Genomic DNA, 17,859 nt, shown 5'->3' with positions numbered 1-17,859 from the left:
TGGTCAGGTGTCTTGCTTTCCTGACACCCAGCCCAAGTGTCAAGTGAGGAAAACACTTTATTTCCAGCTTTAGCCAGGTAATTCCCCTCCAAGAGCTAGTCCACGGATGTGGTGGAAGATGTCTTAACCACCACGTGGTCCATTAAGGATCAAGACGTTGAGAAAGGAGGAGGATGGACTTCAAACCGTGGCCTCAGGTTTCCTCCAGTGGTCTTTACACCACGTGCCGCCTAGGAGCACTAAACTGATGGCTTTCACACGTCTGCTGCAATTAAGAATCTGATTCTTGCACGTTTAGAGTTTTGCGGTCGCCAGGCTCTGGGTGGAGTACTGGGTCCAAAGGCGGGGCTTGGAGACAGGAGGCGGTGCCAGTGACCGAAGAGCGGAACCCGGGACTGGAGTGCGGCGACCCCGGCCTCAAGGAATGCCGGGAGTCGGGACCAGGCAGCGCTCCGCCTCCTTCAGCTCAGCTACCGCCTGTCTGTGTCTGTGGCGGCCACTATCGATAAAGTTGTTGTTCTGCCAACATGGCGGCGCCCATGGTGACTGTCCGGGCCATGTTCGCCTAAGGTGGGAACCGAGGAGTAAGGAGCCGCAGGCCAGAGCCTGTGAGCAGGTAAACCCCTGACCCGGGCTCAGCGGGAATCGAGACGCGACCTGATCTCCTCTCTCCCCAGATAGATAGATTTCGACTTGCCGGGAGCCAGAAGGGAAAGTGCGGTCTGGGTTCGGTGATCTCGGAGCTGTGCAGTTTCCTAATTGGAAAAGCCTCTGAGATCCGGATCTTAAGACTCTTTGAGCCACCGACTCCGTTGATAGCTCTGGGCCCTTTCCCAGAAAAACGTATATGTACGCATAGTTTTGTACTCAAGTCCCTCTCTCCACTCTTCTACTACCCCAGTCGGTCCCTGAATCTTTGCCCACCTCATCTCGTGACCCACAGATGATTGTCACCGCATGTTAGGGTTCCATGGTCCTCAGAGATCATCTGGATTTACCCCTTCATTTTAAGGAGAAGCTGGTGTTCTGGACAGGAAATTATTTCTCCAAGGTCACATAGAGATTTAGTTGTTTTGTTTGCACATAACTTGGCTCCTTGTTCATTTCCCAGGTACATTTTTGCACACTTTGTTTTGGGTGCACGCTGTGTCCTGTGCTTTCCCCACATGCTCTGTTACTTTGCCTATCTTTTCCTACTCTTCTCCTAGGTTTCTCTATACCGATGATTGTCATTTTGGGTCCAGTTCTCAGGCCTCTCCTATGGTCACATGCTGGTACCCCCACCATTCTCAAAAAACTTTAATCCTAAGTGAAGTTGAGGTCAGGGCTGACTCTTAAAGAGGCATGGAATAATGGGGATTGATGCTTTGGAAGGATGTGGTAGAAGAGACAAGGTTCCAAACATCTAGGCAAGGAGCTGAATGTGATAGAGCTAAGGAAGAAGAGGGCCAAGTTGATCAGAACACAAAACATGAGTCACACCTTTCATATTCATGGTACGGGCATGGTGCTCGAATAAAATCACTGCTCTTTATCAGGAAGAGGCAGTGTCCATCAGGGCTTTGGTGGTGGAGTGGCCCATAGCAGGGCCTGGGAAGTAAAAGAAGGGAACTGAACTGAACTCCAGGGTTGCAGTAAATCTTAACCCTGAGTGCACTAGGTGCTGAGTCTGCCTGAGTTTTGGGGTTCCCCTAACATTAAGGGTGTGGACTTTTCTTAAAGGATCTTGACACATATATTACCACATTGCTCCCCAGGGAAGTGGAATCAATTTACATTCCACCAGGAGTGTATAAAAGTGCACATTTCTTTTCATAACAAATTTTGCCAATGTGATAAGCAAAATGTTTCCTTGTTATTTTAATGTGCATTTCTTTGTTTAGTTATAAAGTCATTCTTTTTTTTTTATATTTGTAAGTCATTTGTATATACTCTTTTCTCCTTTGCCAACTTTTAAAATTAGGTTTTTGATGTTTCTTTTTATATGTGAATTCTTTATAGGGAAGGGTAATCTTTTTTTGTAGTTTTAGCAGTTTTCTTTCAGCTTACTGTTTGCTTCTAATTTTGTTCATGGCTTTTTTGTTGGTTTGTTTTTTTGACTGCACTATTTGGCATGTGTGATATTCTAACCAGAGATCAAACCTGTGCCCCTGCATTGGAATTGTGAAGTCTTAACAGCTACCTCCAGGGGAGTTCCCAGGTTCATGGTGTTTTGATATGCAGGTTTTTCACATTTTTTAGAGAGTTTTATTAATATTTTTCCTTTTGAATTCTTCCATTGCTTTTATGCTAGGACGGAATGTCCTGCACCTTGTAGAGAATTAGTACATACTCTATTTTTTCTTGTTTTATGGTATTTTAAAAAATTCTTTAATCCATGTGGCATTTACTCTGGACTTCCCAGGTAGCTCAGTGGTAAAGAATCCAGCTGCCACTGCAGGAGACACAGGAAACCTGGGTTTGATCTTTGGATTGGGAAGATCCCCTGGAGAAGGAAATGGCAACCCACTCCAGTGTTCTTGCCTGGAGAATTCCATGGACAGAGGAGCCTGGCAGGCTGCAGTTCATGCGGTCGCAGAGAGTCAGACACAACTGAGCACACACGAGTGGAGTTAACCAGCATCAAAACAAAGAGCTTGTAAGACTGTAGTTCAGGTCAGATTTCTGTTTTTATAATTCCATCCTTTTCCATTCTTTCTGTGTCTCCTTATGTGTTCTTAAGGAATGCAGCCTAAGAGAGAGATTGCAGGGATCTATGTGCCCTCTGCTAAATTAACATTGTTTAGCTTGCAAAGATATAAAAACACTGACTTAACTAGAGAACCATAAAGTCCATGACTCTATGATAGTTCTAATTATGTAGAAATCGAACTCCTCAAAATAAATGTAATTGCCTTAATTGTACAAAATGTCTGTATATATTAGGTTGGTAATATGAAATTGCTGACAGTCAGCTAATTATATAGTTTACCCTGGTATCAATAGTCGAATCTACACACTTTAAAATAGCCAAGCCCATTAGATAGGAAAGTGAAAGTGAAGTTGCTCAGTGGCGTCCGACTCTCTGCGACCCCGTGGACTGTAGCCCACAAGGCTCCTCCATCCATGGGATTCTCCAGGCAAGAATACTGGAGTGGGTTGCAATTTCCTTCTCCAGGGGATCTTCCCCACCCAGGGATGGAACCCAGATCTCCCACATTGCAGGCAGATGTTTAACCTCTGAGCCACCAGGGAAGCCCTGGTGGATAGGAAGGGAGGTGTTTTGTTTGTTTGTTTTGTTTGGTCTGTTTCTGATTCCACCCACAAAGAAGCAAGAGGGGTTGAGTACAGTGAGAATTGGTATGTCAAGAACTTTTGCAGACCCACTTGTAAAATGTCAACACTTGTGATGCCATTTTATATGTGTGAAACTCACTTATATAAGTCTATAATGAACCCTCTTGGCAGCATTTATGACCTGGAACCTTTGCTAAATAGACTAGACCCCAGTGGACGTGGACAAAATTTTGAGAGGATCAAGAATTAATGCCAGCTTAAGAGTGCCAGTTTCTTCCTTCATTTTCTCTCTGGTTTTGAGAGATCTGTTTTCATTTGTTTCTGCACTGTAGCGAATGCTGTTATGTAGGAAGGCGGAACGTTTAGGCTGTTTAGCCATACATCTTAAATATTTGATGAACTGTCACCTCAGGCTTTAACATAGTGATAAATCATGAAGCTTCTTCCATGAGGTCATTTCTGGAATTTACTGTTGGAGGAAACCGATGCAACGTTTAAGCTGAATTTTGAATCGCAGCTGGATGTCTTGGTGAGCCCTGTGGATTGTTTGCCAAAACCCATAGTACTCATCACTATTACACATGCTATGTATTTATTTGTTTCTTTTCTTTTTTTGGCGGGTGGGGTGGGGTGGGTGTATTTGCTTTGTGGTGTTAGTTTCTGCTGTACAGCAGTGAATGAGCCTCATGGATTTCCTTCTCATTTAAGTTACTGCAGAGCAGCATTGAGTAGAGTTTCCTGTGCTATAGTCTGTTGTGATTAGCTATCTGTTTTATACATAGTAGTATACATGTCAATCCCAGTGTCCCACTTCACACCGCCCTGCCCCTCTCACCACTTGTTCGTTTCTTACCTGCTTTTCTCTGCTAGTGTATAAGTGCCATGTAAGAAGGGACTTTATTTTTGTTCACTGCTGTATCCCCAGTGCCTGGAATAGAATGTAGACCTCAATAAATATTTGGTAAATGAATGAAGAAGTAAGTGAATAAGAGTCTTCTAAATAATGGTTATTTCCTGTCTCAGCCTACTGAATATATTTAACTTGTAGTATGTATGAAGGATGCTGATCGTAGCTTAGAGTCTCCGGTCTTCCAGGGAGTCCTGTGTTCAAGAGCTCTTCAGATATTTGAGCCCAAGGCCAGCCCAGATGTGCTTAGAGCTCTTTGGACGCCTGGAATGATGGGATGTGAAGCCTGCTAGACAGACCCTAGACTGGCCTAAGGGCAAGGAAGGGGCCTCCGCTGCTCCCCATGCAAGCTGTGAGGTTGTGGCTGGTGCTGGCCCAGGTGGTAGTCTCCTTTTGTTCCTATGGGGCTTTTGTATCTTTGCTGTTTGGGAGCATTGAACATCTTTAATATTTTCCACTAAAAAGTTTGTGTTTATCTTGACTGCACTTCTAAAGTATTCTTTTCAGGGAAAGAAATCATCAAAATAAGAGGAAAGCCTGTGAATGCTGGCTGTGCCGAATGGAAGGAGGAGCTCCTGGAGGTTCTGGCGGCTCACACGTGTATTCTCCACTCTCTCTTTCAGGCCCTTTCCACCTTTTGAAGAATGGCTCCTTCTTGGCAGAGACTGGGTTTATATGCCTGTCTTCTAAAAAGGCAGCTAAATGATGGGCCAGATGTCATTAAGTGGGGAAGGAGAGTGATTCCAGGATGGTCCAGAGGTATTTACAGTGCCACGGGAGAGTGGACCAAGGAGTATACATTGCAGACAAGAAAGGATGTGGAGAAATGGTGGCATCAGCGAATAAAAGACCAGGCCTTCACGGTTTCAGAAGCAGATGTGAGTATTCTAAGAGACACTGAAGGGTTGAGAAGAGGGGCGAAGGGCGTGGACTGGGGTCAGATTGCCTGGATTCAAATAAGTTATTGAGTATGTGACCTTCAGCCAAAGAACCAAGTCTCTCTAGGCATCAAATTTTTTTTTTAATTGAAAATAAGCAGTGATAATAGTAGTGCCCACCTGCTTCCCAGGATGCTGGTGACGGGTCACTGGGATGAGACCAGGATGGTGCTTGGAGGAATCTCAGTGAGGTGCACGTTCACATAAGGGGCATACGGATGGTGCCACGCTGGGCATTCTGGAGCCGCATTTACGGGGGGAACTCACCCAGACAGGAGCTATAGCAGATGTCAGCTTCTCTGTGGTCCGCTGCCCGGTGGGGCAACATGCAGGGATCTGGCAGGGTCAGACAGGAGATTCCAGGAGGGGCATGTGGGCCTCTCAGCTGTGAACTTTTAAGTGGCATGTTCTGAGAAGTGTCTCCCTTGCCCCTAGAATGATGTTGGCCTCCAACCCTGCTCTGCCATCTTAGTTTGGGAGGTCCCAGCCCTTCCCTGGTATAATCTGGAGCTGGGGTCCAACCTCATGGTCACAGATACATAAGTTAGTGCACCCTTGGCTTCTAGTCTGTTTGCACCAGCTCAGCACTCTACCTGAATTAATTGTCTTAAGCACTTGGCTGTAACCAGTTTCCATGGCATACTCTGCTAGAAGCCAGCTCCTTCTCTGGGAGGCCGGCCTGGTGGGAATCAATCTTAAATGCGTTAACCCTTACCTCTCAATATTGGTTACAATATGGAAGGTGTGGTTTGTTACATGAAATGTTGAATTAAATTAGAGTACACCACTATTAAGTAGTTTTACTCTTAAAATTCTGACCATCCTTTCATAATATAAACTCGCTCTATGTTCAATTGGGGCTTCCCTGGTAGCTCAGACGGTAAAGCGTCTGCCTACAATGTGGGAGATCTGGGTTTGATCCCTGGGTTGGGAAGATCCCGTGGAGAAGAAAATGTCAACCCACTCCAGTACTCTTGGCTGGAAAATCCCATGGACCACTATGTTCAATTAAAGAGATTAGGACAAAGGCAAGCAGTTGAGTAAATATATATTTGCCCAAGACCACAGTGTGCTAGAATCACCTTTCCTGATTCTCCTCTCTTATCAGACTCATTCTTTCTATGAGATTGATCATTATGAAAAATGGGGAGTGGGTAGCTATTTGTCTTAAACTGAAGGATGGTTTTTTGCATTAGTTACGAAGAAAATCTGGTATTGAAAGAGATGTAAGTGATATGTGAAATCATAAAAAGGAAGGTTTAAATGAAATGCATAATTATACAATGAAAGCTTAACTTTTACCTCATTAGGAAATGAAAATTCTTCATGGCAACATGACCAGACTAATGTAGCTAAATATATTTTGGAAGCAGACCTTAGGGAGAAGTTTAATTCTAAATGAGGAGCATAAAATTAGCTTCTTTTTCTTTTTTCTTTTGGTTTAGATTCAGTGGCCTCCAAACATTTTGAAGTTGTAGCTTTTTATTCTTGTGACATTGCATTCTTAAGTGTATGGTTTTCTAAAAAATTAAATGGATCAAAATAAACTATGTTTGACTAATTGGGTAAATAGCTTTAGGAACATTTTGGGTGATTCCCCGGTGGCATTCTGTCAGGGTTTGAATTGGAATAGGGTAAAGTGGAGAGAATGCTAGATAAGGAGTCTGGAGCCTGGGCAGTAATTCTGGCTCCGCTCCCAAATTCACTGCGCTCTCAGCAACGTTTAACCTCTCTGATCCTCAGATTCTTTGCATTGTTTATCCCACAGAATTGTTTTGAAAATCAAAGGATAAAATAAGATTAAACTCATTTTACAAACTGAAGTGTTATATAAATGAAAGATGCATGCTAAGTCACTTCAGTCTTATCCACCTCTTGGCAACCCTGTGGACCCTATCCTGCCAGGCTCTCCTGTCCATGGAATTCTCCAGGCAAGAATACTGGAGTGGATTGCCATGCCCTCCTCCAGGGCATCTTCCCAACCCAGGAATCAAACCCACACTTCTTACGTCTCCTGCATTGGCAGATGAGTTCTTTACCACTAGCACCACCAGGGAAGTCCCATGAATGAAAGATACAAGAAGATAAAAATGTGTGGTGTATCTTTGACAGGAATGAGAATATGACTAGATGCTGGTAGATATTAAAGCATGTCTATAATCAGTCTCACTCTGGTAGTAGCTACATTTGAAATCCACTGGAAATGAGTTTCTAGAAGTTGAATATTTTACCATCATCTTCATAATCATCATTATAAAAAGAACTTTCATTTAATGAGCATTTTAGTGTGTTAGGCACCATCTTTCCTTTCATTATCTCATTTAAATTCTGAAACAGCCCTGAAAGTGCATAGTAGTATCCTCATTTTGGAGTAAGAAAACTGGGAGGGAAGTTTGGTAAGTTGTTGAAATGCATAACTCACTTGTTGTTCAGTCGCTAAGTCATGTCTCACTGTTTGTGACCACATGGACTGCAGCATGCCAGGCTCCCCTGTCCTTCACTATCTCTTGGAATGTACTCGAGCTCATGTCCATTGAGTTAGTGATGCCATCCAAACATCTCACCCTCTGTCCTCAATCTCAGTTGTGGCACAGCCCAGATCCAGACACATTTGAGTCCTAAGCTCATGCTTTCACCAGGAACCTTCTTTTGTCTCACCTTTGATTTACAGATTGTGAACTGAGCCCAGAAAAACAAAGGAATTTGCCTGAGGTCTCACAGCCAGTGGCAGAACTTGGACCAGATCCCATGCTGCAAGCTTCCACTGCGTGGTCCACTTCCCTCCATTCGCTAGTCTCAGCGAGAGTTTCAGAGCATGATCCATAAAGAGGCAGAAGTTATCTTTCTTCTGATGTCAGAGCTGACAAAAATAATAGGACCCACTCTTATAAAAACCATCTGTTTTCCATCACTTCCAATCTTAATTTCTATTAAAGGCTTAAATTCTTACACTTTTGTATAATTATGAAAATGTCCCTTTCAATCAGATTCCTGCTCAATTATAAACTCCCAAAATTCCTTCCTTCTACTCTCAGAGAACAGAATTCATCTCATTGTCACAGAGGAAAATGACTTAGTTCACACAGAGAAACAGAAGGCAGGGACAGGCAGTGAGCCGAACACCTTTTCTGCAATAAAGAAAAATATTCATGAATAGTAAAAATTTTTGCTAGCAGTACTTTTCTGTATCTTCTGTGGACTCAATACTCTGAAATCACTGCAGATGGTGACTGCAGCCATGAAATTAAAAGACGCTTGCTCCTTGGAAGATAAGCTGTGACCAACCTAGACAGCATATTAAAAAGCAGAGACATCACTTTGCCGACAAAGGTCTGTCTAGTCAGAGCTATGATTTTTCCAGTAGTCATGTATGGATGTGAGAGTTGGACTATAAAGAAAGCTGAGTGCTGAAGAGTTGATGCTTTTGAACTGTGGTGTTGGAGAAGACTCTTGAGAGTCCCTTGGACTGCAAGGAGATCTAACCAGTCCATCCTAAAGGAAATCAGTCCTGAATTTTGGAAGGACTGATGCTGAAGGTGAGGCTCCAATACTTTGGCCACCTGATGTGAAGAATTGACTTATTGGAAAAGACCCTGATGCTGGGGAAGATTAAAGGTGGGAGGAGAAGGGGATGACAGAGGATGAGATGGCTGAATGGCATCACCAATTCAATGGACATGAGTTTGAGTAAGCTCCGGGAGTTGGTGATGGACATGGAAGCCTGGTGTGCTGCAGTCCATGGGGTCGCAAAGAGTTGGACACGACTGAGCGACTGAACTGAACTGAACTAGCTCATATGTAATGAATTCCTCAATTTTGCTGTAAGTTTCATCTTTGTTGGAGAGACATACAAAAAAAGATATTAATGAAGACGCTAGATGTAGAAAATGTTTGGGATAAGATTGTTAAATAAACATAATTTTTAAAATATATATGATAATAAAAACAAGGTGATTATAATAAAAATACATTTAATGTAAAAACTTTAAAATGAAAAACTAGAAATAGTGTATATCAAATATTTTATTGTTTTTTCAGGTCCCAAAGAACTCTGTAACAACTGTTTTCTTATGTCCCTAAAAATTCCCCCAAAAGAAGCAGTAGGCCTAATCTTTGTCAACGAGTAAGGTGGAATTGAGTGGATAGTCTGCCTATTTATCGTTCTGTACCAGGTATCAGAATGAGGTCTTGCACTTCCTTTGAGGGAGTTGTTTACAAACTGAGAGGATCGTCTGTCACCTGCCTTCTTAAAGAAGAAAGTCCTGAGTCCCCAGTGACTCCTGAATCTCAAGTTGTCTCTCTCGCTTCTGAGATTTTCCTGAGTTATGGTTGCAGTTTCCAATTAAAGTGCATGATCAATGTGGGGCTTTCCATCCATTTCTAGAAATCAATAGGAGCTGTCACTTTAGTATTACAGGTTTCCAGATTTATTATGCAAACTCGTTATTCATTCACTTTTCCCTTCCCTTCCTTCAGGCAACTTGACTTGCCACACAGTTGATCATTTCTAGAGGAAGCAGAGTATAGAGAAAAGTGCCACTCTGGCCTGTCTGGCCACACGACAGTGGCCCTGCTAAAGATTTGCCCACCTTCTTTGCTGAGGGAAGTTTAAAGCAAGGGGTCGAGTGAGATTTGGAAAGAATTCGATTTCTGGTTTCCTTTGCTCCCTGATTGCAGTTGGCTGTCAATTACCAGTCATGCAAATAAAGACTTAACACAAAGTACTCCCCCTGCCCAGTACCCACTCGCACACATAAGAATGGTCATGAATATTCTGTTTTGCATTTTTTTTTTCATTAATTTTGGAGAAGCAAAGCCTTGAGGAACTCTTGTAGAGCTCTTGGAAGGGAGTAAGAACAGAAAGAGAAAAACAGGAGAAAAAAAGTAGTGATAACATCAGAGGATCCAGACACTTAGCGACTAAACAGAAGCAGTTACCTGTTCTCTTCCTTTCTTCAGAGGCATCCCTTCTCCCCCGGGCGAGGATTTAAGGCTGGGTGTGGGGGATGCTCCTGTCACCTGGACAGGGTAGTGAAGTGTGCAGGGAAGACTGCCCATTAGTCATCAGTGATCTCCAAAGGCCTGTTCTCAGGCTTCAGAGCACAAAGGCTGGCAGACGTTTACCCAACAGTTTGTTAAACTAGGGGGTTAGCCAGGAAGGTGGGGATTGGGGTGGGGTTAGGTGGTTAAAACATGATCCTTGCCCTTGAATGACAATTCCTTAAGGTCTCCAATAAGGAATCAATTAAATGACTACCTCCTTTCCAGCCTTCTCCCCTTGTGTGTACAAACTTGTGTCAACATTCACCATTATAAGAACTAAGGTCCCAGAGGCTGACGTTCCTGTGAGGACGTCCTGCCCTGTATCCATTGTGTTCCAATCCATGAACCTTTTTCCTGTTTCTCATGATGAAACTGTGCATCTTTGGATGCTGGAGCGTTATGTAACCCTGGCCTGAGGCTGCCTGTAGATCACCCCCTGGGAAACAGCAACCTGGCTAAGATTTTCTCATTACTTTCCCATTTCAGCTTTTTCTGTTGAAAGATAAGCTCACAGTGCAGCAGAGAAACTTGGAACCTGAATCTGCGCCTGGGGACCCTGCTCAGTCCAAGTCTGCGTGCAGCTCCCTGGAATTTAGGGAGGGGCTCCATTTTAGACTTGTCACATCTCTGTGATTCACTATTGTCTCCATGAATTTTATGGACACATATGTCAGAGCTTCATTTGGAAAGACATACAGTTCTTTAAGTCCTAGATAGCTGTTCTAAAAGAGAAAAAGGCAGATTTAAAAATAAGTAGGGGTAATTAGCACTGTGAGGTTGTTTGGCATTATTTTGGACATTCTTTAGGATAACCCAGGGCTTCGAATTTTGGTATTTGGCATTTTTGTCCATTTACCTTATGGGAATGTTTTTTTCTTTTTTTTAAAAGAAAGCTTTTGAAAATGTTAAATTATTACCTTGAATAAAATGCCAAAATATTATATGCGTACCTAGTTCCCTGTGAATGATTAATAAATACTCACTGCATTTTTCCGTCATCCTTTCCTAGAAATCAAAGCCCAAGTTTTACGTGCTTTCCATGTTCCCGTACCCCTCTGGCAAGCTGCACATGGGGCACGTGCGTGTGTACACCATCAGCGACACCATTGCACGCTTCCAGAAGATGAGAGGGTTGCAGGTAAGGCCGCTGCCTGCTGTGGTGGCGCTTCCCTGCCCCACTCAGGATAGTAAGAATGTAGGACAAAGAAGACACCCAGTCTCAGTTACAATTAGGGCAGCTTTGGGAAGCCTAGGGTTTCCTCTGAGGAATTGGAGGACATAATAAAGCATCAAGATTAATTGAGGGGCAGCCATGTATTGGGTATTGTGCTGGGGAGGGAGGTGGGGTGCTGATGCAGTGGAAGGGTTTATGCCTGTGGGTACCACGTTGATACCACCTCAGGAGGAGTTCACGATGTGGTGGGGCTGATACCCCTCAGTAGACAGACATTGGAGAGGGCAATGAGTGCAGTAGAACAAAAGAGGAGCAAATGCTGTGAGTAGGAGGTAGAGCCACAAAGAGATTTTTCTCCTTGTATTTTGATATTCTCTGTATTCTCTAATGAGCATGTATCTATCTTATAGTGGAAAAAGTCAAATTTTCATAACACAAAAATTTGGGGGGAAGTAACAGCCCTGTGGGAGTTGGGAAAGACTCCCTCATAGGGGACCATCTGACATGGGTGTTGGAGGACAAGGTGAACTTTCCTGGGAGAGGAAGAGAAGAACACTTCCATGGCTGATATGGGGCAGACCCCTTTCACTGCCAGCTACCCAGAGCCTGCACTTAACTCCTTAACAACACATCATCTGTAAGACAAGGTAACAGTGATCATAGTAGCTTCTTGAACAACTTCTAGAGAGAGGCAGCATCAGAGAGGGCCGGAAAGCGTGGACCTGTGAACCAAATGGCCAGCACTCAGGTTCTAGCTCTTAACACTTAGTAGGCAGTCAACCTTTGACTCATTACTGATTAACCTCTCTAAACTAAGACCTAGTTTTCTCTCATCTGTAAAAAGGGGATAAAATAGTACTTGCCCATCAGCCTTTCCCAAGGATTGAAAGATGGTGACTGTGAAGCACTTAGCGCGTAGCTGGCACGTAAGCACATAACCACTAAACACGGTCGTCCTCAGCAGAGGGCTGGAGCCTGCCGCACCAGGTCCTGAGAGCCGTGCACACCTCTGCCCAACTTCGTGTTAATTATTTGTCACCTTAGTAGCTCAGAATCCACCCGGGATGGGAGTATTTACATCATGGAAATCAGCAGAGCCTGCAAATCAGGGCTTTTTCTGCTAGAGAGTCCATTGTTAAACATTTACCTGCACTCCCCTGGCCGTTGCTGTTATTAACCTCTCAGGGTCTGTATAAAGGGTATCTGCTGCCTCCCAGTTCTTTCTGAAGATTTTCTTTTTTTTTTTTTAATTTTTATTTATTTATTTTAATATTTGTTTATTTATTTAAATTAGAGGCTAATTACTTTACAATATTGTATTGGTTTTGCCATACATAAACATTGCATCTGCCACGGGTGTACACATGTTCCTCATCCTGAACCCCCCTCCCACCTCCCTCCCCATCCCATCCCTCTGGGTCATCCCAGTGCACCAGCCCCGAGCATCCTGTATCATGTATCGAACCTGGACTGGCAATTCGTTTCACATATGATATTATACATGTTTCAATGCCATTCTCTGAAATCATTCCACCCTCGCCCTCTCCCACAGAGTCCAAAAGACTGTTGTATACATCTGTGTCTCTTTTGCTGTCTTGCATACAGGATTATCGTTACCATCTTTCTAAATTGCATATATATGTGTTAGTATACTGTATTGGTGTTTTTCTTTCTGGTTTACTTCACTCTGTATAATAGGCTCCAGTTTCATCCACCTCATTAGAACTGATTCAAATGTATTCTTTTTAATGGCTGAGTAATACTCCATTGTGTATATGTACCACAGCTTTCTTATCCATTCATCTGCTGATGGACATCTAGGTTGCTTCCATGTCCTGGCTATAATACACCACATTAACAAATTGAAAAATAAAAGCCATATGATTATCTCAATAGATGCAGAGAAAGCCTTTGACAAAATTCAATATTCATTTATGATAAAAACTCTCCAGAAAGCAGGAACAGAAGGAACATACCTCAACATAATAAAAACTATATATTACAAACCCACAGCAAACATTATCCTCAATGGTGAAAAATTGAAAGCATTTCCCTTAAAGTCAGGAACAAGACAAGGGTGCCCACTTTCACCACTACTGTTCAACATAGTTTTGGAAGTTTTGGCCACAGCAATCAGAGCAGAAAAAGAAGTAGAAGGAATCCAAAATGGAAAAGAAGAAATAATATCTCACTGTTTGCAGATGACATGATCCTCTACATAGAAAACCCTAAAGACTCCACCAGAAAATTACTAGAGCTAATCAATGAATATAGTAAAGTTGCAGGATATAAAATCAACACACAGAAATCCCTTGCATTCCTATACACTAATAATGAGAAAATAGAGAAATTAAGGAAACAATTCCATTCACCATTGCAATGAAAAGAATAAAATACTTAGGAATATATCTACCTAAAGATTTTCTTTTAAAGTGGTAAGTGCATCCATTGTCATAATTGGTTTGAAAATTTGTGCCGAGCTGACATTGGCAGCAAGAAGTATTCCTAAAAAGGAAGTCAAGGTACTGTGTCTCTCTGTGCCTCGAAGAGTTAATGACTTTTACTGTCAGATTCAGAGATTGGCCTTCTACAAGGGCTGTCTCCCTGGGCTCTGCCAGGTGTTATTTCTCCCCGATATTGCTTTCCATCACTTCTACAGTGTTTATTGGAAAGAGGTGGTGCAGAATAAATTGGCTCTTGTCAGGAAGTATATCTAACTGTGCTTCTTCAACTAGATTTAATCTTGTTTTTGTTTTTTTTTTTTAACTTAAGCCAACTTATTTTGGACAGTTAGTGAGTACAGGCAGTTGCAACAGATTAAACTTTTATAGCAAAACTGTGTGTTTATGGTACATTAGCAGATAGATGGTTGAGGGGGTATAGGTGGAACTCTGATTCTCTTGGATGAATGAGACATTACAGACAAAGCTCTAGGCAGAACCCCAGGCCCAGACTTACTGGGACCCTTACAGACAGCTCAAACCCAAAAGACAAAATGGAGTCCCTTACCAGTAACTGAAACCCAGGGTCAGGCTGGACTCATGGATCGGGCAACCCAGGTTTGACCCTCATTACACCACTTTCTCACTGAGGGACCTTGCACGAGTCGTTGAATCCCTTACACTACGCTACACTAAGTCACTTCAGTCGTGTCCCACTCTGTGTGACCCCATAGACGGTAGCCCACCAGGTTCCCCCGTCCCTGGGATTCTCCAGGCAAGAACACTGGAGTGGGTTGCCATTTCCTTCTCCAATGCATGAAAGTGAAAAGTGAAAGTGAAGTCGCTCAGTCGTGTCTGACTCTTAGCGACCCCATGGACTGTAACCTACCAGGCTTCTCCGTCCATGGGATTTTCCAGGCAAGAGTACTGGAGTGGGGTGCCATTGCCTTCTCCAATTGAATCCCTTAAAACAGGGATAATATTTATTCTTCACTTCTGGGTTGTTGTTCAGGATAAACGAGACAGTACCTGTGTCTGGCCAATAATAATCCCCTAAAAAAAAATGGAAGTCTCCAAAATCACTGTGGACATGACTTAAGCCATAAAATTAAGATGATTGCTCCTTGGAAGGAAATCTATGACAAACCTAGAAAGTTTATTAAAAAGCAGAGATCTTTGCCAACAAAGATCCATATAGTCAAAGCTGTAGTTTTTCTAGTAGTCACATATGGATGTGAGAGTTGGACCATAAATAAGGCTGAGTACTGAAGAACTGATGCTTTCAAACTGTGGTGTTGGAGAAGAGTCTTAAGAGTCCCTTGGACTGCAAGGAGATCAAACCAGTGAACACTAAAGGAAATCAACCCTGAATGTTCATTGGAAGGACTGATGCTGAAGCTGAAGCTCCAGTAATTTGGCCACTTCATGCAAAGAGCCGACTCATTGAAAAAGGCCCTGATGCTGAGAAAGATTGAGGGCAAAATGAGAAGGTTGCTGCAGAGGATGAGATGGTTAGATAGCAACACCGACTCAGTGGACATGAATTTGAGCAAACTCTGGGAGACAGTGAAGGACAGGGAAGCCCAGCATGCTGCCGTCCATGGGGTCTCAAAGAGTTGGACACGACTTATTGACTGAACAGCAACAAATGGTTATTTTGTAAGTAAGTAAATCAGGTCAGTATAAATTCCCTTCTCGAAGGGATCTTCCCGACCCAGGGATTGAACCTGGGTCTCCCATATTGCAGACAGATTCTTTACTGTCTGAGCCACGAGGGAAGCCCTGCTCTGGGAAGTCACATAATAAATGAAGTTAATCTAATTCATTTAATAAATAACTCTGTACTCTCTTCTGCCCACTGCATGGATTTGCCTTTTGAGAAGCATCCAGACATTGCCTGCTATTTGTATCATCTATCCTGTGACTCAGTTGGTGCCTAAGATCACCCTGTGTTATTTGGTTTATGGTATCTTAGTGACCAGCAGACACCTAGGGCTCCCTGCATTCCTGTTTCAGTTGCTCTCTTTAAGATGATAAACTGTCTGTGGAGCGGGAGGGTATTCTGCAGGTTCTCCTGAGATTAATTTCTTGTTAATTTTCATAGCCTGTATTTAAGTCAGATCATCCCCAAAATAACTGCCAAATACGGTGAAAAATTTGCCCTGCCACTTCTAAGTTATAGTGTCAGGAAAGACGCAAACCTTTGTCAACAGAGATGGTCAACAGTGTTAAAGCCTGTCGAACTTCCTGCTGTTTTAAAATCCTTCTCTACCAATGTCAGGATTAGTCCTAGGGATAGAGCAGGGTTGGGTGCAGGTCAGATCTCAGTGATCCTGACTCTAAGGAGGGAAGGAATATCTGATCTGGAATAAGAAGATCTGACATGTGTATTGATTAATTCATTAGGTACATAGTCCTTGGGCACCAACTTTGTTTGAAACACTGGCCTTTCTACTGTACTATAGAGTAGGACTGGAATCTTAAGTTCAAAGTCTGTCAGTAAGCCCAGGAAAAATTCAGTAAACTTTGCCTTTTTCTCTAACTTGTTAATTTGTTGGTTGATTTGCTTAGTTCTTTTTCAAATTTGCTATTCTTTGCTGTGCTGGATCTTTGATTACCGCGTGGGCTTTCTTCTCTCGTTGCAGTGAGTAGGGGCTGCTCTCTGTTATGGCGCCGGCTTCTCAGTGCTGTGGCTCCTCTTGTGGAGCCCAGGCTCTCGGGCGCACAGCTTCAGCTGCTGCAGCGTGCACGCTCAGTAGTTGTGGCTCATGGGCTTAGTTGCTCCGTGGCATATGGGATCTTCCTGGACCAGGAATCGACCCTGTGTCTCCTGCATTAACAGGTGGATTCTTTATCACTGAGCCACCAGGGAAGCCCTGATTTGCATAATTCCTGAGTGGAGGTATGGGAGTCATTCGAGGCATGCTAAGAACAGCAGATGGGAAGTAAGAAGTGGGTTGACCTCTGCACCAAGCCTGCAGTCTTCAAGGCCACCAGTGATCTCCCTGGATGTGTCTCTTTCCTCATCCTTTCTCACCTCAGTGGCATGTCATATGATGGACCGTATCCCCCCACTCCTTGAAAGACTGTGCCCTTGGCACGAGATCCCACTCTGCAGGTTTTTCTCCTGCATCTTGGTTTCTTCCTCCCAGTTTACTCCACAGGGTTTTCCTGCTCTGCTCCCTCTTTGCATCCTCTTATCCGTTGGAAAGTTCTCTTGTACAGGCAGACCTTGGTGATAGTGTGGGTTTAGTCCCAGAGCACTGCGATAAAGCAGATGTTGCAATAAAGCGAATCATGTGAATTTTCTGGTCCCAGTGCATATAAAAGTAATTTTTACATCACACTGTGGTGTGTTGTGTGCAATAACATTATGTCTTTTAAAAAATCTACATACCTTAATTAAAAAATAATACTGTTGGGAAGTGGTGCCAATTGACTTGCTCAACGCAGGATTGCCAGAAGCCTTCAATTTGTAAAAAGACAGTATCTGTGAAGTGCAGTAAAGCAGAGTACAGTGAAACGAGGTTGTCCCTATATTCCTAGTTTGCTGAGAATTTTTCTCATGAATGGATATGCATTTTTGTACTACGCCTTTTCTGTATCTATTGAGATGATACATGGTTTTTCTCCTTTAATCTGTTGTGATGTATTAAATTGATGGGTTTCTAATATCAAACCAACCTTGTGTTCTAGGATAAAGTTGATTTGGTCATGATGTACTTTTGTGTCTGTATTGTTGAATTCATTTGTTAATATCCCTGTGTGCCTGAAGGCCACTGCCCTGTAATTTTTTTTTTCTTGTAGTGTCTTTGTATTTAATATCAGGGTTATGCTGGCCTCATAAAACAAGCTAGGAATTGTTCCCTTCTTCCCATTTTCTGCAAGTACTGTGTGTTATTGGTGTTATTTCTTTACTTTATTGTTGAATAGCATTCACCAGTGATGGTATCTTGACCTAGAGTTTTCTTTGCGGGAAGTTTTAAAAGTACATTTCTATTTCTTTAATGGATACAGGGCTATCAGATCTTCTGAGTTTCCTTTTTGTGTGTGTGCCCATTTTATTTATTAAAATTTTAA

The 17,859-nt window shown here is 42.9% G+C and overlaps 1 protein-coding gene across 3 annotated transcripts in view; it reads left to right on the top strand.

The window, feature by feature from the left end:
* Positions 1-418: 418 nt before the first annotated feature.
* The window catches only part of LARS2 (leucyl-tRNA synthetase 2, mitochondrial), a 146,911-nt gene continuing 129,470 nt past the window's right edge, over positions 419-17,859 (top strand). For 2 of the 3 annotated variants that reach the window (XM_025272822.3, XM_006077499.4), the window contains exons 1-3: positions 420-616; positions 4,807-5,061; positions 11,174-11,302. In XM_025272822.3, coding sequence (XP_025128607.3) covers positions 4,828-5,061; positions 11,174-11,302 — 363 coding nt within the window. In that variant the 5' untranslated portion in view covers positions 420-616; positions 4,807-4,827. Of the gene's footprint in view, positions 617-4,806; positions 5,062-11,173; positions 11,303-17,859 lie in introns of all 3 variants that reach the window. The other variant, XM_044934148.2, reaches the window with a different exon arrangement.

This window comes from Bubalus bubalis, chromosome 21, assembly GCF_019923935.1.
Source record: "Bubalus bubalis isolate 160015118507 breed Murrah chromosome 21, NDDB_SH_1, whole genome shotgun sequence".
Classification (NCBI taxonomy): Eukaryota; Metazoa; Chordata; class Mammalia; order Artiodactyla; family Bovidae; genus Bubalus; species Bubalus bubalis.
This window is presented reverse-complemented; position numbering and strand designations above follow the sequence as displayed.